This window comes from Schistocerca cancellata, chromosome 11 (genome assembly GCF_023864275.1).
Source record: "Schistocerca cancellata isolate TAMUIC-IGC-003103 chromosome 11, iqSchCanc2.1, whole genome shotgun sequence".
In the NCBI taxonomy this organism is placed as follows: Eukaryota; Metazoa; Arthropoda; class Insecta; order Orthoptera; family Acrididae; genus Schistocerca; species Schistocerca cancellata.
The window spans coordinates 70,148,197-70,176,038 of NC_064636.1; the positions used below are offsets into that span (position 1 = coordinate 70,148,197).

The 27,842-nt window shown below is 42.4% G+C and overlaps 1 protein-coding gene across 2 annotated transcripts in view; it reads right to left on the reverse strand.

The window, feature by feature from the left end:
* Positions 1 to 27,842, reverse strand: part of LOC126108115 (solute carrier family 35 member E2A-like) — a 144,732-nt gene that overhangs the window by 80,869 nt on the left and 36,021 nt on the right. For both annotated transcript variants that reach the window (XM_049913346.1, XM_049913345.1), the window contains exons 3-4: positions 15,492 to 15,607; positions 1,898 to 2,030 (exon numbers count right to left, since the gene is read on the reverse strand). In XM_049913346.1, the coding sequence (XP_049769303.1) occupies positions 1,898 to 2,030; positions 15,492 to 15,607 (249 nt within the window). The remainder of the gene's footprint in view (positions 1 to 1,897; positions 2,031 to 15,491; positions 15,608 to 27,842) is intronic.

Sequence of the window (27,842 nt, forward strand, 5' to 3'; positions counted from 1 at the left end):
TCTCCCTTCAATACACCCCACACTCCCGTAACCCTCCTGGTATCAACGTTTGTAACTCACTGTTTTTCACCCACCTCTCCCCTTCCCTGTTCCCACTCCAGCACTACATAGCCCTCTATTCCACCAGCGCACCTACAGTCTTTATACTTCTCTCCTTTTCCGCCCCCTGCCTAACATCCCAACTGCACCTAGCTGCCCTACCCTCTCAATATGCTCCCACAAGCAGCACTTTACCGCCTCCCACCCCCTACTTTGTTATCTCTCCCCCTCCCCACGCCAGCCTCCTCCTTATCTCCACCAACAAGACTGCTTCTCTCATCACGTGCAGCTGCCAGTACTCCGGCCTCTTAAATGTTAAGCTTAAATGTTAAGCTTAAGACTCGAATAAAACTACTGTAGCTGTATCTTCATCCAGTCGACCTAAATTGTGTCTCATGTTACAATGGACCAACTTTGTTTCGATTTGGAGGTGCAGTGTTAAGCTTTTGTCTCCCCTTGAATTTCGAGTCTCAAATTTCAGGTGTGGCTTAGATTCGGGAATTTTTTTTCCCCCTTGCTTTTGAGTCTCATTTTTCAGGTGTGGCTTAGATTTGAATAAATACGGTAGTCTTTTTGTTGTGGTTGTCTGCAACTCAACAGCTCCGCTATATTGTGAACAGCAATCTATCCTGTTCATAATATTGTCATTATTCCATCCTGGATTTTCCATTATTTCCGAAGTAATACTGCTTCATTTGGCTGAAACTGATAGGCAGTAGTAAATGCGACCCACGATGTATGTTTCCATGTGTTCAGATTTAACGTACATGTAGTTTTATATTTTTGACAAATGTGAGAAAAATTTATTGCTAATCTACCCAATGTTGGATGAATTTTACCTCCATCTATCTAAACCAAATTTGATCACTCTTCATTCATGTAGCCACTGCGTTCATGAGTGCTTTATGCTCGTTAAAGGTATTTGAAATCTGTATTTGCAATTACTAAAAATGTGGAAACAGACAACATTTCCAGATGTATGCAGAAATCGTCAAAATGGTACAACTGACTATGTTTTCAACAGATAAAATAAAATGCATATGCATCTTTAGAACTAGCAAAATGGCTTTCAAATACCTTTAATAATAAATCTGATTTATGCAGGACCTGACTGCTATGTATTTTGCAGCAAAGATTAGCTTCATTGTCACATCATCAAATTGAAACCGTATCAAATTCAAATACATATAACATTTCTGTGATCTGAAATTCTTTCTGTCATGTGTGTTTCTGTTTATGAGCACATAGATGTGTTGAACACAATGTCATCTGCCAACTATGGTCGGCTGTGTTGGCTGCACTGTTACAGCTGTCAGTACCGACTGAGGCCGTTCACTTCACATCAAAACTTCGACTCTTCAGTCGCTTCGCACTGGCTCTTTAGAAAGTGCATAAACAAGCTGATGCAATTACGCAGAACAAAGTCACCTTTTCTTTTAAGACCATCTACTATATAAAATTTTTTTCAGCCTGCAAGGTACGCGTTCTCATCATTTTGAAATTGACGATTTATGATTCGAGAGGAAAAATCTCTATTATAGGAACACCACAATTTTTCAAGGCAAAAATTAGGAAAAAAGGTACAGCGTATATTTGCGCAAATACGGTATTAGTGAGGCCTGTCAGAAGTTCTCTCCGCATGTAATTTTTGGGAGTTAGTTGGTGTCTGAAAGCACAATGAGTTGGATGTGTTGGCAACAGAAAATGCGATTTATTTATGAATAGGTGTCAGACACCGAAGAATGTACGTCAGAGGATATTCATTTGGAAGCTGTCGAAGATCTAAATTAATCATAAAATTTCTTACTATTTTTACACTGTTGCAGTAAGAAATGTGTAAATTTGAAGCAGCACTCACCACTCGGTGAGGTTGGTGGCCATGGCGGCGATAAAGCCCCGCGTGTCGAAGCTCAGCTCGTTGGCGGAGCAGAGCGCGAGGCCGCCCATCACGGGGATGAGGGACAGGCCCACGTACAGGCCCGTCGTCTCACCTGCCGACAGCACACGTCTAACATTAGGCTACGCAAGAAATCACACAAAACAAGAAAACGGTGAGAATTATAAACTAATACTGTAGTAGGGAAGTGGGGTGGCAGCAGGAAGGGCATCCAGCCACCCCTTCACACTAACCGTGCCAATCCGACGGTAACAACGCCGACCCTGCCGAAATTGCGGGACGAAGGCACGAGTGAAAGAAAGAAAGACTGTAGTAGGGAAGCATGCTAAAGCATGGTTTTACAATGGAGTGAACACAAACAAATGGTGTAAACACTAGCCGAGTGCAGTGAACTGCATTTGATCGCATTCTCTTTGCGTTCGCTAGTGTTCTGCTGGTTGCCAGTCTTTTAGCAAACCATCATAGGAAGATCAAGTCCTATCTGCTTCGGCACTAGCTGTAGAGGAAGCTCTTGTCTGCTGTCTTGTCTACTTCTGTTGCTGTTGACACGAGTTATGTACCGACGGAGCATTTCGAAGAGAATGTAATGTTGCCAATAGAAAAATATAGATATCATACGTGCTTCATGGATTGAAGAGATCCACAGCACAAATACTGATGGAAAGGAATTGCAGTTGGTAGAAAATTGCTGAAGCACTCTAAGATGCTCTGGTGACACAACAACAACAATCAATTCATTAGATGCTTGCAACAGGAGGGAACAGAATGAACGCATCAGCTTCATGATTATTTTTATTAAAAAGTAAAAGCACAACATATTTCATTGAAAGCAAACAAGTGTGAATATGTATGTATTATGGTTATTAAAATTATATGAAAGATCTGATTATTCCCATTGCTTACATTCATGGTAGCCCAAATTACAAGGACTGATTCCTGTTGACAAATAAAAATGATCTGGGGTTATGCTATCTGCCCTCTAACGAACTGTACAGCAGATTTTGTCAAGTAGCCCATGTGACAAGTCATATGTATATTTCACCTTTGATTAATCATATTTTATAGATACTATAGGTGAATCCATGAACGATAATGGTCTATGCAGGTCCATGCCGTGTAGAGGCACAGACAGGGATTGTAGTGTTGCCGGTTGCAAATGGTAGGTGCAGTGCACGCATAGAGATGCAGACGCCAAACAGTTTGTAAGCTTGTGTTTAGGGGGTTGCGGCAGCAGAGAAAGTGAAGCCCTCTCCACCACACGACTACCACAGCGAGACGACTGGATCGAAAGGAATAACATATGCAATGTCGGCTGGCACAGTAAGTTGCATTTTGTGTTTCGCCCCGAGCATCTGTATACGTGGAAGTACGAATGCTTGTGTCCAATGGCAATGCTAACGTTTACTGATGATTATTTTCATAAACCACCAAAAAATGTCAAAATATTGATGACCTGTAATGCTCTGATAATGCTGCAGATGGCTACCCCACCTGACTACCTGTTCCACTGTCATCTCGACTGCTACATACTTACAGACAAGTTTCAGTGCTTTATGAATTATGCGCTTCCCATGTGCAGCGTGTAACTGCTGCCAACATGGACACAGTCTACCACACATTATACACTCCTGGAAATGGAAAAAAGAACACGTTGACACTGGTGTATCAGACCCACCATACTTGCTCCGGACACTGCGAGAGGGCTGTACAAGCAATGATGACACGCACGGCACAGCGGACACACCAGGAACCGCGGTGTTGGCCGTCGAATGGCGCTAGCTGCGCAGCATTTGTGCACCGCCGCCGTCAGTGTCAGCCAGTTTGCTGTGGCATACGGAGCTCCATCGCAGTCTTTAACACTGGTAGCATACCGCGACAGCGTGGACGTGAACCGTATGTGCAGTTGACGGACTTTGAGCGAGGGCGTATAGTGGGCATGCGGGAGGCCGGGTGGACGTACCGCCGAATTGCTCAACACGTGGGGCATGAGGTCTCCACAGTACATCGATGTTGTCGCCAGTGGTCGGCGGAAGGTGCACGTGCCCGTCGACCTGAGACCGGACCGCAGTGACGCACGGATGCACGCCAAGACCGTAGGATCCTACGCAGTGCCGTAGGGGACCGCACCACCACTTCCCAGCAAATTAGGGACACTGTTGCTCCTGGGGTATCGGCGAGGACCATTCGCAACCGTCTCCATGGAGCTGGGCTACGGTCCCGCACACCGTTAGGCCGTCTTCCGCTCACGCCCCAACATCGTGCAGCCCGCCTCCAGTGGTGTGGCGACAGGCGTGAATGGAGGGACGAATGGAGACGTGTCGTCTTCAGCGATGAGAGTCGCTTCTGCCTTGGTGCCAATGATGGTCGTATGCGTGTTTGGCGCCGTGCAGGTGAGCGCCACAATCAGGACTGCATACGACCGAGGCACACAGGGCCAACACCCGGCATCATGGTGTGGGGAGCGATCTCCTACACTGGCCGTACACCACTGGTGATCGTCGAGGGGACACTGAATAGTGCACGGTACATCCAAACCGTCATCGAACCCATCGTTCTACCATTCCTAGACCGGCAAGGGAACTTGCTGTTCCAACAGGACAATGCACGTCCACATGTATCCCGTGCCACCCAACGTGCTCTAGAAGGTGTAAGTCAACTACCCTGGCCAGCAAGATCTCCGGATCTGTCCCCCATTGAGCATGTTTGGGACTGGATGAAGCGTCGTCTCACGCGGTCTGCACGTCCAGCACGAACGCTGGTCTAACTGAGGCGCCAGGTGGAAATGGCATGGCAAGCCGTTCCACAGGACTACATCCAGCATCTCTACGATCGTCTCCATGGGAGAATAGCAGCCTGCATTGCTGCGAAAGGTGGATATACACTGTACTAGTGCCGACATTGTGCATTCTCTGTTGCCTGTGTCTATGTGTCTGTGGTTCTGTCAGTGTGATCATGTGATGTATCTGACTCCAGGAATGTGTCAATAAAGTTTCCCCTTCCTGGGACAATGAATTCACGGTGTTCTTATTTCAATTTCCAGGAGTGTATGTTACGTAACATACTAAAGGGAATAATTTAAATACCACAAAAATATTTATGTAATTTCAAAAATATTCTGTCTTTTGCTACTGCAATAAAAGTTTTATTTAGACAGTCTACATTAGACCAGATGTATATCAAATTATTTTAAAGCACTTCGATTAAAAAGAGATCTTCGAGTGTGTGTTGTCATACACAACAGCTACTACTCACTAAAATATAGATCAGTCACGACAAATATGAAATATGATATTACCACCACAGTTACTTTGGTAGCAGACATTGACTTACAGTGCACATTTGATCCATTTGACACGTAATCAAGTGGATCGGCAATATAGGAGCCAAATTACTATCCACTGAAGACACTTCAAAATAAAACTAAACATATCTGGCCTAAATAAGATTTTCATTACAGTTGCAAAAGATAGAATATATCACAACACCAATGGTAAAACTGAGTGCAGAAGAGAAGCTAAAGAAAAAAAAGGGACAGCAAGAAAATTGTATGTGTGCCTCATCTTTCATTTTTTCGAACACTGCGACTGTCGTCATCTGCATTGCAGTAGTCCATGTTGCTGTCAAGTTTATTTGGTGTTAGAGCGGTGGTGGTGGGATCAAGTAGATTATCAATTAAAGTTTCCCTCTCCATGTCCTCCTCCTGTAGCCAATCTGCATGCTGAACACATTCAACTCATGCCTAAGGAGTCATGCTGTCACGTGCTTTGTGCAAGAGCCTCTCGATGTCAGAAATTTTAAATGTCTTATTTCGCTCTGCGACATACCTTTTTCCTTGTGTGTGTATGAACTATCATATTGTACTTGCAATAATATGGTGGCAAATGCAAAATTGTATGTCCACATTCCTGTGCAGTACAATCAATGTTGTAAACTTTTACACGAGGCTTATGAAGTTCTACAAGATTCAACAATTCAACCAGGGTTCAGTTACAGTGTGCGGGATCTTTTTACTTATGAGCCACAGCACAATATCAGGTTTTTTTGAACTTGTTGTGGGTGCCCTGTCAACAACAACCATGCGGTAACTCGTTCTGTTCTTAACTATCACTGAGCTTGCAGATAAGTAAGGGAGAAACTGTTCTCTAAACCATAATACATAAAGTCTGGGAACACTTTCAATTGTTTATAGAACAAGAACCAAACATTGTACAGATGTCATACATATGTCATTTTGAAGTGAAACCCTGAAAGGTTTTTTTCTCGTATACCGCTACGTATTTGCCGATAGTCAGCGCTAGTCGCAAACATGGCAGCCGTGTTACAGAAGAGGACAGCTGTTTCATGAAATGGCCTCCCCGATCACCAGATCTCACTCTGTGTGACTTTTTTCTGTGGGGATACATTAAAGATCTGGTGTATGTTCTGCCTCTACCATGTGATGTAGCAGAGCTCCGGGAGAGAGTACGGGAAGCGACTGCCACAGTCGACGATGCCCTCCTGGGATGGGTATGGGAAGAATTTGATTACTATATTGACATCTGTCGGGTCACCCGTGGTTCGCATATCGACTGTTTGTAAAAAAAGCTTTCAGAGTTTCTCTTCAAAATGCAATATGTATGACATCTGTACAATGTCCTAATTCTTGTGCAATAAATAATTGAAAGTGTTCCCCAACTTTATGTACACGCTATATATCTCCGAGTTCATTTCAGAATAACAGTCCCCTGAATTATTCTTTTTTGCCTGCAACAGTAATTTGTTTACTGGAATGTATCTGGAATCAGAACAAGTGTGAAGCACAATCATTCATCCATCTTTATCATCTGGTACTTTAAAGCCATCTGAACCATCACTCAGTTTCCAACACACTTTTCTCATATGATTCTGGTTTTTATCTGTTTCATCCAAGTAAAAAAAAAAAAAAAAAACTGTTTGCCAGATTTTCTTATTTCAAGAATAATTTTTAACTCTTGAGAGGGTGTGTCATTTTTCATATCACAAGCAGGTGTGCAGCATACTTTGTACATGTGTAAAGAATAGCTGTCTTTACGTTAGAAAAGTAAACACGTATGAGCAAAATCAGTTTGATTCAACATCAATGTAATAAACCTTCACTATATCCCAAACAAGCGATACCCCACAATAATGACCCAATAAAAGCAGTAAACAGTGCAACTGCATCAGATGCCAGTCAGCCACTTATTCGCTCACTATCTACCTCATAGGTAACTGTCATTACAGGACTGTGCTGCTACCCAGGAATCTGTTTTTTTTTTTTTTTTTTTTTTTTTGCACGGATTGAAACTTTTTTCTATTGTAACTCACTGTTTATTTTATATTATGGCTACTGACTTGGATGTATGACAACACAGTTTATCACTGTGTTAACAAAAGCAATAATGAAGGAATAGGTATGGGTTTACAATTGTAAAACAACAAAGGAATGGTGCAGCAAGACGATGTGATTGGTGCTTTTTATACACAGACACGCCTGCTAGACGGTTAAGAACTGTGCCCTTAAAGCAGCGATATCACAACATTCCCTTGAAAATTTTCTTCTATCATTCGTAAGTACGTATTTGAACCCAATGTTTCCCAGTATTCTATGCAGTGCCATTAAGAAGTATAGTTTCATGCACTTTCAATGTTATTTTTTCGACAGAAGGAAATCTGCCTGTCTTACACATACTGAGCGCAACTCGTCTTAGAACATATTTTTCCAAATCATCTAAATTTGTGACAGGCTTCACACAACTGTAATGTTCCCCAGTGATCTGAAAACTGGGCTTCCACTGGTCTGAATAGACAAATTACCTTCACTGGCAATCTGCTAAATGGTTCTCAAGATGAGGCCACTCGCTTCCGCAGTGCATTCCTGAAATCTGGCAACATCTGTGACAGCTCCACCGTTTCCTGCTTTGTGGTTGAAGGAGGAGTGTATCCAGTAAATTATTTCCCTTGCTTGTTTATGGAGAATTTGTCACTTACCACCACCGTTAGCAGTGATGAATTGCAACAAATCGAATATAAATTCACCAAATACAAGCACATTTAATACTCACACTGGCCAATATGCTCACAGCACAGAGCTGAGAAATCTACTGAATGCTCACTAGCTGTCTGATGTTGATCTGACATCTGGTGTGCAGAATGAGCCTAAACTCTACCACTGTCGTTCATAGCTCCAATAATATCTTCCTTGCACATACTTTAATACAATCCTCAAAATGTAATGAGATTTTCACTCTGCAGGGGAGTGTGCGCTGATATGAAACTCCCTGGCAGATTAAAACTGTGTGCCGGACTGAGATTCGAACTCAGGGCCTTTGCCTTTCACGGGCAAATGCTCTACCATCTGAGCTACCCAAGCACAACTCAGACGAGGTACTGGCAGAAGTAAAGCTGCGAGGACAGAGTGAGAGTCATGCTTGGGTAGCTCAGATGGTAGAGCACTTGCTCGCAAAAGGCAAAGGTCACGAGTTCGAGTCTCGGTCCAGCACACAGTTTTAATCTGCCAGAAAGTTTCAATCCTCAAAGTGTTTCGCACATGTTACTGCAAACAACACCACCAAGGTAACTATCTCCAGTAGCCAATAACTAAGAGCGTAAATGCTAGCTTTTTTCCGTTTATGTCGGCCGTCAGTACTTAAAAAATCCTGCTTTTAAATTTCGGCCTTAATTACAATTAGAAGGCAGTAAAAAGCATCAACGAACATACATGCAAAGTTTCTGACTAATGCTACAAAGTATCGGAGCACAACCTCTATGAATTTCATATTTATCTACAAATTTAGACATCTAAATTCTTCTTTCCTTATCTCATTTTGCTTACTTCATCGATAACGGTGTGTTAATCATGCAAAATAATGTTCTATGAATATGAAAGTTTTGCACTGTGTCTCTAATTATATACTTTACTGTATGATTAAATGATGATGGCGTCCTCTTGGGTAAAATATTCCGGAGGTAAAATAGTCCCCCATTCGAATCTCCGGGCGGGGACTACTCAAGAGGACGTCGTTATCAGGAGAAAGAAAACTGGCATTCTACGGATCGGAGCGTGGAATGTCAGATCCCTTAATCGGGCAGGTAGATTAGAAAATTTAAAAAGGGAAATGGATAGTTTAAAGTTAGATATAGTGGGAATTAGTGAAGTTTGGTGGCAGGAGGAACAAGACGTTTGGTCAGGTGAATACAGGTTTATAAATACAAAATCAAATAGGGGTAATGCAGGAGTACGTTTAATAATGAATTTAAAAAAAAATAGGAGTGCGGGTAAGCTACTACAAACAGCATAGTGAACGCATTATTGTGGCCAAGATAGACACGAAGCCCATGCCTACTACAGTAGTACAAGTATATATGCCAACTAGCTCTGCAGATGATGAAGAAATCGAGAAAATGTATGATGAGATGAAAGAAATTATTCAGGTAGTGAAGGGAGACGAAAATTTAATTCGACTGTAGGAAAAGGAAGAGAAGGAAACGTAGTAGGTGAATATGGATTGGGGCTAAGAAATGAAAGAGGAAGCTGCCAGGTAGAATTTTGCACAGAGCACAACTTAATCATAGCTAACACTTGGTTCAAGAATCATGAAAGTAGGTTGTATACATGGAAGAACCCTCGAGATTTTAAAAGGTTTCAGACAGATTATATAATGATAAGACAGAGATTTAGGAACCAGATTTTAAATTGTAAGACATTTCCAGGGGCAGATGTGGACTCTGACCACAATCTATTGGTTATGAACTGTAGATTAAAACTGAAGAAACTGCAAAAAGGTGGGAATTTAAGGAGATGGGACCTGGATAAACTGAAAGAACCAGAAACTGTACAGAGTTTCAGGGAGAGCATAAGGGAACAATTGACAGGAATGGGGGAAATAAATACAGTAGAAGAAGAATGGGTAGCTTTGAGGAATGAAATAGTGAAGGCAGCAAAGGATCAAATAGGTAAAAAGATGAGGGCTAGTAGAAATCCTTGGGTAACAGAAGAGATACTGAATTTAATTGATGAAAGGAGAAAATACAAAACTGCAGTAAGTGAAGCAGGCAAAAAGGAATACAAATGTCTCAAAAATGAGATCGACAAGGTGTAAAATGGCTAAGCAGGGATGGCTAGAGGACAAATGTAAGGATGTAGAGGCTTATCTCAAGAGGGGTAAGATAGATACTGCCTACAGGAAAATTAAAGAGACCTTTGGATGAAGAGAACCACTTGCATGAATATCAAGAGCTCAGATGGAAACCCAGGGAAAGCAGAAAGATGGAAGGAGTATATAGAGGGTCTATACAGGGGCGATGTTCTTGAGGACAATATTATGGAAATGGAAGAGGAGGTAGATGAAGATGAAACGGGAGATATGATACTGCGTGAAGAGTTCGACAGAGCACTGAAAGACCTAAGTCGAAACAAGGTCCCGAGAGTAGACAACATTCCATTAGAACTACTGACAGCCTTGGGAGAGCCAGGCCTAACAAAACTCTACCATCTAGTGAGTAAGATGTATGAGACAGGTGAAATACCCTCAGACTTCAAGAAGAATGTAGTAATTCCAATTCCAAAGAAAGCAGGTGTTGACAGATGTGAAAATTACCGAACTATCAGTTTAATAAGTCACAGCTGCAAAATACTAACGCGAATTCTTTACAGACGAATGGAAAAACTGGTAGAAGCTGGCCTCGGTGAAGATCAGTTTGGATTCCGTAGAAATGTTTGAACACGTGATGCAATATTGACCCTACAACTTATCTTAGAAGACAGATTAAGGAAAGGCAAACCTATATTTCTAGCATTTGTCGACTTAGAGAAAGCTTTTGAGAATGTTGACTGGAATACTCTCTTTCAAATTCTGAAGGTGGCAGGGGTAAAATACAGGGAGCGAAAGGCTATTTACAATTTGTACAGAAACCAGATGGCAGTTATAAGAGTCAAGGGGTATGAAAGGGAAGCAGTGGTTGGGAAGGGAGTGAGACAGGTTTGTAGCCTCTCCCCGATGTTATTCAATCTGTATATTGAGCAAGCAATAAAGGAAACAAAAGAAAAGTTCGGAGTAGGTATTAAAATCCATGGAGAAGAAATAAAAACTTTGAGGTTCGCCGATGACATTGTAATTCTGTCAGAGATATCAAAGGACTTGGAAGAGCAGTTGAACGGAATGGATGGTGTCTTGAAGGGAGGATATAAGATGAACATCAACAAACGCAAAACGAGGATAATGGAATGTAGTCAAATTAAATCGGGTGATGCTGAGGGAATTAGATTAGGAAATGAGACACTTAAAGTAGTAAAGGAGTTTTGCTATTTGGGGAGCAAAATAACTGACGATGGTCGAAGTAGAGAGGATATAAAATGTAGACTGGCAATGGCAAGGATTCTAGTACCCAATCTGGAACGATCGTGCTAAGAACATTATGAAATCTAATTATACAGTCCACTGTAAGTACCTCCCAATTCTGGAAATTTAACAGTGAAATCATCATTTGTTTCCACACCTGCAATAGCCAAATCTGAAGTCTGCCACCCAGTTTTATTCCCCCATCATTCCTACATTTACCAATGAACTCTGTGAACACCTCCCTTGGATCTCTGCAAATACCCACTGGTGGGTTCCCATTGGGAACGAGCATTCTAGAGGAATAAAAATTGGGAGATTTCACATTTATACACAGTGTATGGCAACTTAATCCTTGCAGACCTTGAACGTCATCTCAAATTTTTCTTAATGTACAGATTTTTAAAATTCTTTAAATATTAACGAATATTTAAATTCATCCCTGAATTCAGTGCTCTTTCAAATCGTTTGATAATAACTGTCTGATGAAACTGTTCTATTATAAAACTATCATAATGAAAAGAAACTGTCCTGAAGACTACTATGCTGCTCTGACAATCACATAAAGGGTGCTTGTTTTACAGCTTCGGGGGATGTCCAGATGATCACCGCACATGACACAGGGTGACGCAGCTGTCATGCGGGATGCAAGGACAGTAGAGATGGGTAGTTCACGAACGAACAAGTGTAAAGGAACGGTTCACAAAGATGAACGAAAGGACCGAGGAATGAATTCCAAGGAATGATTGGTTCATAGTTCACTTTGGTCCGGGGGGTCTACTTATAGTTCCCGGGAACGAGGAGCGATCGGTTCATAGTTCACTAGTTCACTTCGGTCGCGGCAGTCACTTCGGCAGTCCTCATTCCAGCCTGGGTCGCGTGCTCGTCTCAGTCTCGGTCTCCCTCGGCCGCACTCGTCTTTCTTCGCATGACCACCTGTCTCAGTTCCACTGCCGACTGCCCCTATTTAGTTCAGTATCCAGTTGTTCGTTTCGTTCACTGCGCTTGCCCATTTTACGTGTATTCCAAACTGTTCTTGCACTTGGTTCTGGCTATTCAGCGTCCGCGACCGGTAATCAAAAAGTATTTTGTAGTTAAGTAAATTACATAAAAATTACATTGTATGTAGTAGGTACGTCTTTTCAGGTAACAAAAGGGCATATCAGCTCACTTCATTATATCGATGAAGAGCTGAAGACATACTTATAACAACGCAAGTTTTTTTTTGTTATTCATATATTTTTTAGTTTCATCGACTGATTTAGCAGCTAACTTTCAATAATTTGCTTAATTTTTAGTGTAAGAAAATTCATATAAAATGATGTTCGTGTATCTTTCATATAAAAAAAAGGTGGGTTGTGGGTCATTTTGGCTCAGTAGGAAAAGCGGTGCCTCTCCATCCGAAAAGACATAGATTGCCATAAAATCGTATTTACTTATTATCTCAAAAACATTTGTTCAGGAGCAGCTTTGAAACCAAAAACTTTACTACTGCGAACTTAATTATTATTATTGCTGCATTAACTTTAATAATGCAACATAAAAACCTAATTTTTACTAAGCATGTGACGCAAGTATGAGAAAACCACATTTTATTTTATGCGTCCGTAAAGTCTCTACTTTGCCTACGAACTCAGAGACAACGTAAACGATTATTGTTTACAATGTAGCATAAATATGTAGTGGAAGTTGAAATGAAGAATTTTATACAAGACACTTGTGGTCTTATTAAGTTGGGAAACAGCCACCAACATGTTTACAAGACTACATGAGCTATAGCCCATGCGTGTCGCATGAGATTTTGATGTTCTCTTCTCCTGCTCTCTACACATCGTCATCGATTGTTTTGCATTTGTTGCTTGCATTAGCTTGTTATTTCTTCACTGCATAATTATTACATGTTTGTCTGTTTGTTGCATCTGCTCGAAACGAGCAACACATCGTCCGTAATTGGCGAGCAGTCTGTACTCGGGGCCGGTTTTCCGTGCGCCACCCTCTATTATTTCCCTGCGATCAGCCACACAACGCTACAGTTGGCTAAACGAGAGGTTCTGCAGAATCACAGAAATTACTTCTAAAAGTGTGTAAGAATTCTGTAATGAATAAAAACTCTGTATTCCAGGGGTGGGGGGTGGGGGGGGGGGGGAGGGGCAAGTGCCCCCTCTTGGTTCCCTCCATCCTTCAGTCACCTACACTACTAGTTTTCAATTTTTCATAAGAACCATATACCAAGCACAAATGAATGGTGAACGAGTAAAAATGAACAGTTCCCAAAAAAGAACAATCAGCAGTGAACTAGTTCCCAAGGATGAACGAGTTTGCCCATCTCTAAAGGGCAGTGTCTGAGTGTGGGTTGGATGGCAGCAGTGAAGGGACCAGTGACAGATGAAATGGGAGTGTGTGTAAAAATATTGATAAAATTTACGTTTGGGTAGAATATTGAGGATGCAAGCATGTTGCAAGTATTATTAGTTGTTGGCCAATTGGTACTAGTTTTGTCATTAACATTTAGAGCCTACAAACAAAATGGAAATAATAATCTACAACTACAAATTAACTATCGTATGCCTCTTCTTTTGATAATCATTTCTGCATAAATCATCAAAACAAAGAGTAGCACAGGCAACTGGGGCTCACCACAATATTGCAGCTAAAGCACAGAACATTATTTTTATGCTCCAGAGGACATTACTTCAAATGCAGACAGCAGATCATGACACTAAATGAATACAAAAAGACCACGTAATTCCATGCTCAAGAATAAATATGGCATGTCACAGACTATACGACTAACATTCCCTTCTGCAGTCTGATTACATCATACACTATGTGATCAAAAGTATCCGGACATCCCCAAAAATGTACGTTTTTCATATTAGGTGCATTATGCTGCCACCTGCTGCCAAGTACTCCATATCAGTGAACTCAGTAGTCATTAGACATCGTGAGAGAGCAGAATGCGGCGCTCCGCAGAACACACGGACTTTGAACGTGGTCAGGTGATTGGGTGTCACTTGTGTCATACAACTGTACGCGAGTTTTCCTCACTCCTAAACATCCCTAGATCCACTATTTCCAATGTGATACTGAAGTGGAAACGTGAAGGGACACGTACAGCACAAAAGCGTACAGGCCGACCTCGTCTGTTGACTGACAGAGACTGCCGACAGTTGATGAGGGTCGTAATGGGTAATAGGCAGACATCTATCCAGACTATCACACAGGAATTCCAAACCGCATCAGGATCTACAGCAAGTACTATGACAGTTAGGCGGGAGGTGAGAAAACTTGGATTTCATGGACGAGCGGCTACTCATAAGCCGGTAAATGCCAAACGACACCTCACTTAGTGTAAGGTGTGTGAACTTTGGATGAATGGACAGTGGTGAAACGTTGTGTGGAGTGGCGAATCACGGTACACAATGTGGCGATCTGACGGCAGGGTGTGAGTACGGCGAATGCTCGGTGAACGTCATCTGCCAGCGCGTGTAGTGCCAACAGTATAATTCAGCAGCGGTGGTATTATGGTGTGGTCGTGTTTTTCATGGAGGAGGCTTGGACCCCTTGTTGTTTTCCATAACACACAGGCCTACATTGATGTTTTAAGCACCTTCTTGCTTCCCACTGTTGAAGAACAATTTGGGAATGGCAATCGCACCTTTCAGCATGATTGAGCACCTGTTCATAATGCACAGCCTGTGGCAGACTGGTTACACGACAATAACATCCCTGTAATGGACTGGCCTGCACAGAGTCCTGAACTGAATCCTAACGCCAACTTCGTGCCAGGCATCACCGACCGACATCGATACCTCTCCTCAGTGCAGCACCCAGTGAAGAATGGGCTGCCATTCCCCAAGAAACCTACCAGCACCTGACTGAACGTATGCCTGCGAGATTTGAAGCTGTCATCAAGGCTAAGGGTAGGCCAACACTATACTGAATTCCAGGATTACCAATGGAGGGCACCACGAACTTGTAAGTCATTTTCAGCCACGTGTCTGGATACTTTTGATCACATAGTGTAAAAAACAGAACTGTCATGCAAATAAACAATAAAATTGACATTTAACAGACATAAACATTAACAGTGCACTTGGATTACATGTCATACGTATTGCGTGCATAACAGAGAGTAGAAAAGAAACAAAATCTTACTTTCATTAGCAATAAAAATTATAGCAGGTGGTGGTATTCACCTCACTATGTTTCATACTCACCGAGCAGGTACCTGGAGATGAGGACGGTGAAGAGCGGTGCAGAGCTCTTGATGGTCTCCGTGAAGCTCACCGCAACGTAGTTCAGAGCCACCAGGCCTAAGATCACTGTTGTGAACCTGTGGACAGATTACTGGTCAGGAAAAGGCACTCCTTGTACAAGTCTGCAATCATTATGTATATTACTTCTCTTAGAAGCTAGACCGTAATGGATTTCACCCTTTGAAATTCTTAAGGAAGTAGGATTAAAATATAGGGAGGGAAAAATTATGTACAGCTTGTACAGAAACCAGACTATAGATATGAGAATTGAAGAATGTGAAAGGAAGCAGCTGTTCAAAAGAGAGTGGGACAAAATTGCAGCCTTCACGCGATCGTCAGATGAGTGTGGTAGTCATCTGGAGAGTTTCCGTTAATTATGGTACTTTTATAATAGAACAGTTTCATCAGACAGTTATAATCGAGCAGCTAAACATGAAGCAAGCCATGTAGGATACCGATGTGAAATTTGGAAAGAGACTTAAAAGTTTGAGGAGAAGAAATAAAAATTTCGAGATATGCTGAAGAAATTGTATTTCTGTCACGTACAGCAAAGTACTCAGAAGAAAAGCTGGGTGCATGAAGAGTGTTTTACATTAGCTTATAAGATGGACATCAACAAAAGTGAAAGCAGTGCGAGGGGCATTCAACATGTAAAGCAACAATTTTTCTGAAAAGTGGTAGCTTTTATTCAGGATTCCACTACACCATATCATTCCCCATTCTTTTGGCTACAAAACCGTATTTTCCAACTTAATGTCCTTTCAATACAAAAGCCTTATGCCACCTTACTGGTAGGGCGTGTATGCCCACACAGTACCATTGTAGTGGTCGACGTCAGAGCTGAGGTCTTGCTGCATCAATAGCCCTCCCATCATCCACATACTGCTTCCTGTGGAATGCATCCTTCATTGGCTCAATCACTTGGAAGCTATGTGATCAGGGCTGTAGGGTGAAAGAAGAATACACCTTTGAGTACTCTAACTGGTGTTTTCAGCAATACTGACAGAGACGTCTCTTGTGTAGTGAGGCATTTGATTGTAATCTGTCAGTCACCTCGAATGAGAATATTCGCATGTTCCAACATTGCAGGAGCACACCTGTGTACGGATGGCAAACATGCAGAGATCTGACAGGTTTGCACGATCTGGTTGCAATGGTGACATATGACTGACAATTACTCGCCGTGGTTTTGTTCATTGCCAGGTCTCTGTAGAAGTGCTGCAAGCACCTATGAATATCTGCCGTGCTCTTCTTTTCCACCACAAGACACTCAATGACAGCTCTCTGCTTGGAATGCAGCTCTGTTACAGATGCCATTTTGAAGGCTACGTACAGCATCGCCACGTATTGGAACCTCACGAAATTATATGGGCTGAAGTGGGAATGTCCCATGATGTCCCATAAGAAATTCCATGTTTCTTCTACCAAAGTTGTTCGAGAGAAAAATGTGTTGCATTACTTATTGAACACCTCTCATACAGTAGAATGTAGTTTCATTAAATCAGATGATGTTGAGGGAATTAAACTAGAAAATGAGATACTAAAATTAGTATACAGATTTCGTTATTTGGCCTGCAAAATGACTGGTGACAGATGAAGTAAGGAAGATATAAAATCAAGACTGGCAACACCAAGTAAAGCATTTTAGAGAAAGGGAAATTTGCTAACACCAAATACAGATTTAAGTGTCATGACATATATCTGAATGTATTTGTATTATAAGTGGCCCTATACAGAAGTGAAACATGGATAATAAGCGCTTCACGAAAGGGGGTTCTGAGATGTGATCCTAAAGAAAAGGCTGAAGATTGCAAGGGTATACTGGAATAACTAATGAAGAGGTACCGAATAATCATGGAGAGAGAGAGAGAGAGAGAGAGAGAGAGAGAGAGAGAGAGAAAATAGCATGACACGACTTAAGAAAAAGAAGGGCTCAGTTGATAGGACACATTTTAAATCTGTGCAGGAATCATTAACTTGGAAGTGGAGAGAAGCATAAGTAGAAAAATTGTAGAGGGAGACCAAGGCTTGAATGCAGTAAACAGATTGAAGTGGATGTTGGCTTCAGGAGCCATGCCAGGATGAAGATGCTTGCATAGGATAAAATAGCACGGACAGCAGCACTGAATCAGAAAACAACTGGAAACGACAACAATAATGTTGCAAAATACTTCTCATCTAGATCACAAAATAAATTTATTATTTATCAGATGTGCGTTGTATCACTGTTGGCTGCTAAGAAAATCTTTATTAGTAGGGCCACAACTGTAATATAAAAAGAAAGATGATGAGACTTACCAAACAAAAGCGCTGGCAGGTCGATAGACACACAAGCAAACACAAACATACGACTTCCTCAAATCCTGCCCTGAAATGAGATCCATCCTTCATGAAATCCTCCCCACTCCACCAAGAGTGTCTTACCGCCGTCCACCTAACCTTCGTAACCTCTTAGTTCATCCCTATGAAATCCCCAAACCACCTTCCCTACCCTCTGGCTCCTACCCCTGTAACCGCCCCCGGTGTAAAACCTGTCCCATGCACCCTCCCACCACCACCTATTCCAGTCCTGTAACCCGGAAGGTGTACACGATCAAAGGCAGAGCCACGTGTGAAAGCACCCACGTGATTTACCAACTGACCTGCCTACACTGTGAAGCGTTCTATGTGGGAATGACCAGTAACAAACTGTCCATTCGCATGAATGGACACAGGCAGACAGTGTTTGTTGGTAATGAGGATCACCCTGTGGCTAAACATGCCTTGGTGCACGGCCAGCACATCTTGGCACAGTGTTACACCGTCCGGGTTATCTGGATACTTCCCACTAACACCAACCTGTCAGAACTCCGGAGATGGGAACTTGCCCTTCAGCATATCCTCTCTTCTCGCTATCCGCCAGGCCTCAATCTCCGCTAATTTCTAATTTCAATTTGCCGCCGCTCATACCTCATCTGTCTTTCAACATCATCTTTGCCTCTGTACTTCCGCCCCGACTGACATCTCTGCCCAAACTCTTTGCCTTTACAAATGTCTGCGTGTGTCTGTGTATATGCGGATGGATGTGTGTGTGTGCTAGTGTATACCTGTCCTTTTTTCCCCCTAAGGTAAGTCTTTCCGCTCCCGGGATTGGAATGACTCCTTACCCTCTCCCTTAAAACCCAAATCCTTGTAAATCCTTTGTAAAGGCCTTACAAATATCTGCTTGTGTCTGTGTATATGCGGATGTGTGTGTGTGTGTGTGTGTGTGTGTGTGTGTGTGTGTGTGCGCGCGCGCGCGCGCGCGCGCGCGAGTGTATACCTGTCCTTTTTTCCCCCTAAGGTAAGTCTTTCCGCTCCCGGGATTGGAATGACTCCTTACCCTCTGCCTTAAAACCCACATCCTTTCGTCTTTCCCTCTCCTTCCCTCTTTCCTGACGAGGCAACAGTTTGTTGCGAAAGCTTGAATTTTGTGTGTATGTTTATGCTTGTTTGTGTGTCTATCGACCTGCCAGCGCTTTTGTTTGGTAAGTTTCATCATCTTTCTTTTTAGATATATTTTTCCCATGTGGAATGTTTCCCTCTATATATATATATATATATAATAGAGGGAAACATTCCACGTGGGAAAATTATTTAAAAAGAAAGATGATGAGACTTACCCAACAAAAGCGCTGGCAGGTCGATAGAAACACAAATAAACACAAACATACACACAAAACTCTAGCTTTCGCAACCAACGGTTGCCTCGTCAGGAAAGAGGGAAGGAGAAGGAAAGACAAAAGGATATGGGTTTTAAGGGAGAGGGTAAGGAGTCATTCCAATCCCGGGAGCGGAAAGACTTACCTTAGGGGGAAAAAAGGACAGGTATACACTCGCACACACACACATATCCATCCATACACACAAGACACAAGCCTTTTTTCTGTAGGAGGATGCTCTGAACAACTGGTGTGGATGTGGGAGAGGAAAGATTGAGGACTTTTATTAGGGACAGGAGTTGATGGGTGTGTTGATTGGCTGAGTGGATGTGTAGGTGAAGGATTAGGTGGGTGAGGGCAATGGATTGTTTGGTTTGGAACTGGTATAGGGACTGATGGAAGGAAGGGTTGCAGCCAGAGATGGGAACTTTAAGTGTGAGGCCTTTGGGGGTGATGCCAAATGTCAGACAAGCCTGAGAAAATAAAATATGGGAGTGTAATCTGGCTAGGGCGAAGGCATGTTTGCGGAGGGAATGTAAATAAAACTTAATGGGGTCGTTGTGGAGGTGTTGTGAGGGTGACATGGTACTGGAAGGTGGAAAGTGGAACACGAGGCTGAAATGAAAATGAAAATAAATATAAAAATATATGGGGAGAGATAAAGGTAAAACTAGAAAGCAGATGGAGATCTGGTGTGAAAAGAGGCGAAAAAGGGTTGGTTAGAGCTGGGCTATGTTGATCCTGTGGTGAACTTGTGTAGGTAGATAATGATGTGCACAAAGGTTAGGTGGTTGTGTTGCCGCCAAAACACGTTAAAGGGTGGAGAAATACGGGAAAATTTCGAAAAAACTACGTGAGGATGTATTAAAAGGGTGGTTTGGTGGTGGCAGATTATGGAAATGAAGCTAACAATTGTCTGATGAAGAAATAATGACGTTAAAACCTGTGGGAAGCGGCTAAAAATGATCGATGATGTGGGAAAAACGGAAATGGAAATAAAGCAAAAGATATTAAAACTAGCCGAAAAGGTTGTTTAATAGCTGAAAGGAACTGTTTGTGAACTGGAAACGGTGGATTTTATAGCAGCGGTAGTGTTGAAAGCGGAAAAAAAAATTTTTTTGGTTATGGTTTGGAAGTGGGTTACGTATTGTTACGTACTATTGAGTATATATCGGCGGGATAAAATTGTATACTGGATTACGGTAAAAAAGGAGAAGGTGAATAGAAAGTAAAACTGCTGGCAAAAACAGAAGGAGGAAATAAGATGACAGAAAAGACTACGAAATGTAACAGTGACAATAACAATAACAATAACAAACGTGATTGTTGGATTCAAATTAATGATATGAATATAATAGAGGGAAACATTCCACGTGGGAAAATTATTTAAAAAGAAAGATGATGAGACTTACCCAACAAAAGCGCTGGCAGGTCGATAGAAACACAAATAAACACAAACATACACACAAAACTCTAGCTTTCGCAACCAACGGTTGCCTCGTCAGGAAAGAGGGAAGGAGAAGGAAAGACAAAAGGATATGGGTTTTAAGGGAGAGGGTAAGGAGTCATTCCAATCCCGGGAGCGGAAAGACTTACCTTAGGGGGAAAAAAGGACAGGTATACACTCGCACACACACACATATCCATCCATACACACAAGACACAAGCCTTAAAGATGATGTGACTTACCAAATGAAAGTGCTGGCAGGTCGACAGACACACAAACGAACACAAACATACACACAAAATTCAAGCTTTCGCAACAAACTGTTGCCTCATCAGGAAAGAGGGAAGGAGAGGGAAAGACGAAAGGATGTGGGTTTTAAGGGAGAGGGTAAGGAGTCATTCCAATCCCGGGAGCGGAAAGACTTACCTTAGGGGGAAAAAAGGACAGGTATACACTTGCACAGTATACCTGTCCTTTTTTCCCCCTAAGGTAAGTCTTTCCGCTCCCGGAATTGGAATGACTCCTTACCCTCTCCCTTAAAACCCATATCCTTTTGTCTTTCCTTCTCCTTCCCTCTTTCCTGATGAGGCAACCGTTGGTTGCGAAAGCTAGAATTTTGTGTGTATGTTTGTGTGTCTATCGACCTGCCAGCGCTTTTGTTTGGTAAGTCTCATCATCTTTCTTTTTATATATATATATATATATATATATATATATATATATATATATATATATATATAACGAAAATTTGACATGAAGGGTTTTGGTGGACAATTTTTATACAATTTTTGTAAAGGCCAAACTCCCCAACAATGGCTCAAATTATTTCATTCCACTTTTTGTGATCAATAAGCTTCAGAACCTCCCCCCACAAACCACGGACCTTGCTGGTGGTGGGGTGGCTTGCATGCCTCAACGATACAGACAGCTGTACAACAGGTGCAACCACAACGGAGGCGTATCTGTTGAGAGGTCCGACATACATGTGGTTCCTGAAGAGGGGCAGCAGCCTTTTCAACAGTTGCAGGGGCAAGTCTGCATGATCGAGTGATCTGGCCTTTTAACATCAACCAAAACGGCCTTGCTATGCTGGTACTGCGAACGGCTGAAAGCATGGGGAAACTACAGCCGTAATTTTTTCCTGGGGCATGCAGCTCTATTGTATGGTTAAATGATAACATCCTCTTGGGTAAAATATTCCAGAGGTAAAATAGTCACCCATTTGGATTTCTGGGCGGGGACTGCTTAGGTGGATGTCAGTATCAGGAAAAAAAAAACTGCCGTCCTACAGATTGGAGTGTGGAATGTCAAATCCCTTAATCAGGCAGGTAGATTACAAAATTTAAAAAGCAAATGCACAGGTTAAAGCTATATACAGGGTGTTACAAAAAGGTACGGCCAAACTTTCAGGAAACATTCCTCACACACAAAGAAAGAAAATATGTTATGTGGACATGTGTCCGGAAACGTTTACTTTCCATGTTAGAGCGCATTTTATTACTTCTCTTCAAATCACATTAATCATGGAGTGGAAACACACCGCAACAGAACATACCAGTGCGACTTCAAACGCTTTGTTACATGAAATGTTCAAAATGTCCTCCGTTAGCGAGGATACATGCATCCACCCTCCGTCACATGGAATCCCTGATGCACTGATGCAGCCCTGGAGAATGACGTATTGTATCACAGCCGTCCACAATACGAGCACGAAGAGTCTCTACATTTGGTACCGGGGTTGCGTAGACGAGAGCTTTCAAATGCCCCCATAAATGAAAGTCAAGAGGGTTGAGGTCAGGAGAGCGTGGAGGCCACGGAATTGGTCCGCCTCTACCAATCCATCGGGCACCGAATCTGTTGTTGAGAAGCGTACGAACACTTCGACTGAAATGTGCAGGAGCTCCATCGTGCATGAACCACATGTTGTGTCATACTTGTAAAGGCATATGTTCTAGGAGCACAGGTAGAGTATCCCCTATGAAATCATGATAATGTGCTCCACTGAGCGTAGGTGGAAGAACATGGGGCCTAATCAAGACATCACCAACAATGCCTGCCAAAAACGTTCACAGAAAATCTGTGTTGATGACGTGATTGCACAATTGCGTGCAGATTCTCGTCAGCCCACACATGTTGATTGTGAAAATTTACAATCTGATCACGTTGGAATGAAGCCTCATCCGTAAAGAGAACATTTGCACTGAAATGAGGATTGACACATTGTCGGATGAACCATTCGCAGAAGCGTACCCGTGGAGGCCAATCAGCTGCTGACAGTGCCTGCACACGCTGTGCACGGTATGGAAACAACTGGTTCTCCCGTAGCACTCTCCAGACAGTGACGTGGTCAACTTTACCTTGTACAGCAGCAACTTCTCTGACGCTGACAGTAGGGTTATCGTCAACTGCATGAAGAATTGCCTCGTCCATTGCAGGTGTCCTCGTCGTTCTATGTCTTCCCCAGTCGCGAGTCATAGGCTGGAATGTTCCGTGCTCCCTAAGACGCCGATCAATTGCTTCGAACGTCTTCCTGTCGGGACACCTTCGTTCTGGAAATATGTCTCGATACAAACGTACCGCGCCACGGCTATTGCCCCGTGCTAATCCGTACATCAAATGGGCATCTGCCAACTCCGCATTTGTAAACATTGCATTGACTGCAAAACCACGTTCATGATGAACACTATCCTGTTGATGCTACGTACTGATGTGCTTGATGCTAGTACTGTAGAGCAATGAGTCGCACGTCAACACAAGCACCGAAGTCAACATTACCTTCCTTCAATTGGGCCAACTGGCGGTAAATCGAGGAAGTACAGTACGTACTGACGAAACTAAAATGAGCTCTAACATGGAAATTACGCGTTTCCGGACACATGTCCACATAACATCTTTTCTTTATATGTGTGTGAGGAATGTTTCCTGAAAGTTTGGCCATACCTTTTTGTAACACCCTGTATAGTGGGAATTACTGAAGTTTGGTGGCAGGAGGAACAGGACTTCTGCTCAGGTGAATAGAGGGCTATAAATACAAAATCAAATACAGGTAATGCAGGAGTAGGTTTAAAAACGAATAAAAGAGTAGGAATGTACATAAGCTACTATGAACAACATAGTGAATGCATTACTAAAGCCACATTAGACACAAAACCCACGCCTACCACAGCAGCACAGGTTTACATGCCAACTAGCTCCACAGATGATAAAGAGACTGAAGAAATGTATGACGAGATAAAAGAAATTATTCAGATAGTTAAAGGAGACAAAAATTTAATTTTGATAGGGGACTGGAATTTGTAGAAAAAGGAAGAGCAGGAAAAATATTTACGGAATACAGACTAGGGGGAAGAAATGAAGATGGTAGTTGCTTGGCACAATTTTGTGCACAGCATAATTTAATCATCACTAATATTTAGTTCAAGAATCACAAAAGAAGGTTGTATAAGTGAATGAGACCTGGAGACACCAGAAGGTTTCAGACTGATTATACAGGGTGGTCCATTGATCGTGACCGGGCCAAATATCTCACAAAATAAGCGTCAAACGAAAAAACTACAAAGAACGAAACTTGTCTAGCTTGAAGGGGGAAACCAGATGGTGCTGTGGTTGGCCCACTAGATGGCGTTGCCATAGGTCAAATGGATATCAACTGTGTTTTTTTAAATATGAACCCCCATTTTTTATTACATATTTGTGTAGTACGTAAAGAAATATGAATGTTTAATGGGACCACTTTTTTCGCTTTGTGATAGATGGCGCTGCAATAGTCACAAACATATGGCTCACAATTTTAGACGAACAGTTGGTAACAGGTAGGTTTTTTAAATTAAAATACAGAATGTAGATACGTTTGAACATTTTATTTCGGTTGTTCCAGTGTGACACATGTACCTTTGTGAACTTATCATTTCTGAGAATGCATGCTGTTACAGCGTGATTACCTGTAAATACCACATTAATGCAATAAATGCTCAAAATCATGTCCATCAACCTCAATGCATTTGGCAATATGTGTAACGACATTCCTCTCAACAGCAAGCAGATCGCCTTCCATAATGTTTGTACATGCATTGACAATGCACTGATGCATGTTGTCAGGTGTTGTCAGTGGATCGCGATAGCAAATATTCTTCAACTTTCCACACAGAAACAAATCTGGGGATGTCAGATCCAGTGAACGTGCGGACCACGGTATGGTGCTTTGACGACCAATCCATCTGTCATGAAATATGCTATTCAATACCGCTTCAACTGCATGCGAGCTATGTGCCGGACATCCATCATGTTGGAAGTACATCGCCATTCCGTCATGCAGTGAAACATCTTGTAGTAACATCGGTAGAACATTACGTAGGATATCAGCATACATTGCACCATTTAGATTGCCACCAATAAAATGGGGGCCAATTATCCTTCCTCCCATAATGCCGCACCACACATTAACCCGCCAAGGTCGCTTATGTTCCACTTGTCGGAGCCATCGTGGATTTTCAGTTGCCCAATAGTGCATATTATGCCGGTTAAATGCTTTGATTATCTGTAAAACACAGTATATATAGCTCAAACAGTCCAAGGGTGTACTACCGGTCCATAGTGTCCAACGGTCACAATATTTCGGCGATCAGACATGTCGCCATTGTCAGGTGCGCTGACAAACTGAGCGCCTGAGCGCGGGCAGCCATCTTAAATTCTCTCCCCCTGTAAGGCGTTTCTCCGTGGTCCGTGCCCGCAGTCACGCATCGGTGGTCACTGAGAGGCTGGCATCGGCATCTGTGGTGGCGTCGGTGTAATTGCCTCATCCGCCCTGGTTGCCCGTTCGTTTTCTTTGCTGAGTGTCTTTTTAATTAGACTCAATGCTGGTTCCCATGCCTTGCTGAGGCTATAGCCGCAATCTCGGTTGATGAGTGCGTCCCTGGTACGAAGTTCGATAGCCTCTCTAACAATGCTGTAACAGGATTTGTATGTTTGTGCCAAGACCCTGGTATGTTGGTAGTCCATTTCGTGATTTTCAGACAAACAGTGCTCTGTGACCACCGACCTGTTGGGGTGCCTAAGCCGAGTGTGCCTCTGATGTTCTCGGCAACGACCTTCGATGGTGCACACTGTCTGTCCAATATAAGTCTACCACACTGACACGGCATCTAGTACATGCCGGACTTCTGCAAACCGAGATCGTCTTCGACACTTCCCAATATTGCTCGTGTTTTATTGGGTGGACAAAAGACAGTTCCTACTCGGTGTTTCCTCAATATTCGTCCTATTTTCCCCAATAGTGCACCAGTGTATGGTATATAGGCAGTGGCTCTCTCTTCCTTTGTGACTTCTTCCATCTCCACATACTGTACTGTAGAGGTGGGGCGGAGAGCACATCTGATCTGCTATTCAGAGTACCTGTTTTTCCAGAATACCATTTTGAGGTGTTCCAGCTCGTCGGACAGATTCTCTGCATCAGAGACGGTGTACGCCCTGTGCACCAGTGTTTTAGCATCCCATTCCTCTGTGAAGGGTGGTGGCAGCTATCCGCATGCAAATACAGGTCAATGTGCATTTTCATCCTGTATACCCCGTGGCCCTTGGTGCCATCCGGTCTTCTTTTGACCATGACATCCAGGAATGGTAACCTTCCTTCTGCTTCAGGATTTAAGATGGCCACCCGCCCTCAGGAGCTCAGTTCGTCATTGCACCTGATGATGGCGGCATGTCTGATCGCTGAAATATTGTGGCCATTTTACACTATGGACCAGCAGTACACCCATGGACTGTTCGAGCAAGAAATATGCTGGTAGAAACTGAAGAATCACTATATATTGTTAAATAAACAGGTTGTGTGAAAATAAAGTTATATTGGTGGGTCCTCCCTTCCACATTTTCCTTACTTCCAGTAAGTACTACGTATCACAAATGACAGCTCCACCAATGTACTGCCCCTTTATATCTCATGTGTGCTGTAATGACACATTCCTATGCAGAGACATACAATATCTTAAAAGCTGCGCCAAAGATAAATTGAGAGGCATGTATATTATAATCTTTGTAAAGTTCACATTGTATTCTCTTTTGTTTCATACTCCAAGGAGCTAAGGGACACTTTCGATTGTTGCCTCGTGGAGGATGGACGTGATTTTTGGACTGTGAGAAAGGCAGCCATGTAGTTAGTAATTATGGTTTGTGCGACGAGCAGAGCAAGTCTTATTGTCTTGTGAATAAAAAATAGTGAGAAGTATCGAAGTGTTACGAAAATTATTTAAAGCAACGTAGCATTGTATTCCCTGGTTTCCACCGTCTTCGTGAAGTGAACCGATGCCGACTTAGGAAGATACACACGGTCAACAAAGAGAAGAACTTCGATGGCGACTGATGAATTAATATTGTGGCAGAAGGACTAATTCTACGTCTAAGGTGAGAACTCTGATTAAATCAACAATGACGTAGAATTCAAAATGTAATTAATCGGAATGGTAAATTATATTACAGGCATATTTCACGCAGCACTGTATTTGTCCGCATTCAAGCCGGTCAATACAATCCGTCAAAAAGCCTTTCTAAAATTATAAAGTTAAAAACACAATAAAATCAAATGTTTTTTTATTTATTTCGCCACACTGGCGACCGCTGACAGGGACAGTGCTGGTGGAACAAAGAGTAAGTACTTGATTGTTGTGCTACAAATGTACTTGTACTAATTACTGTTTCTCTGTTACATGACGCACATGGAAAATGATGAATAAGGTGAAACAATATTAACTGTATAAATGGATGGCACAATAACCAGAAGGAACAAGGACAAGGATTTACAAAACTAACGTAATCGTGAGTGACGCAGCTCAGCCGGAATTAAGGTAGGAAAGCGCAAACGCATGCAGTGGCTGCACCTTGGCTTAGCTCCACTTAAAGCAGAACCTTTTCCTTTCCATATTAAAATCCTGGTAGTGTTTGTGGCAACACACAATTACACTTTGATAATTACTTTTTTATGTTCAACAATCGCAGAATTAGAAGACGTAGTGCGCCATCTTGTAAATTTCCGACGCGCAACAAATAACAATCGCGAGATATTTCTATTAATTCAACTGCGAGAGAATTTAAAGATTTAGATTAACAGTAAAGTACAGATAAAAATAATATCTCCACAATGGAATCGGAGAACTTTAATTTGACAAATGTTCATGCACACGTCACCGATTC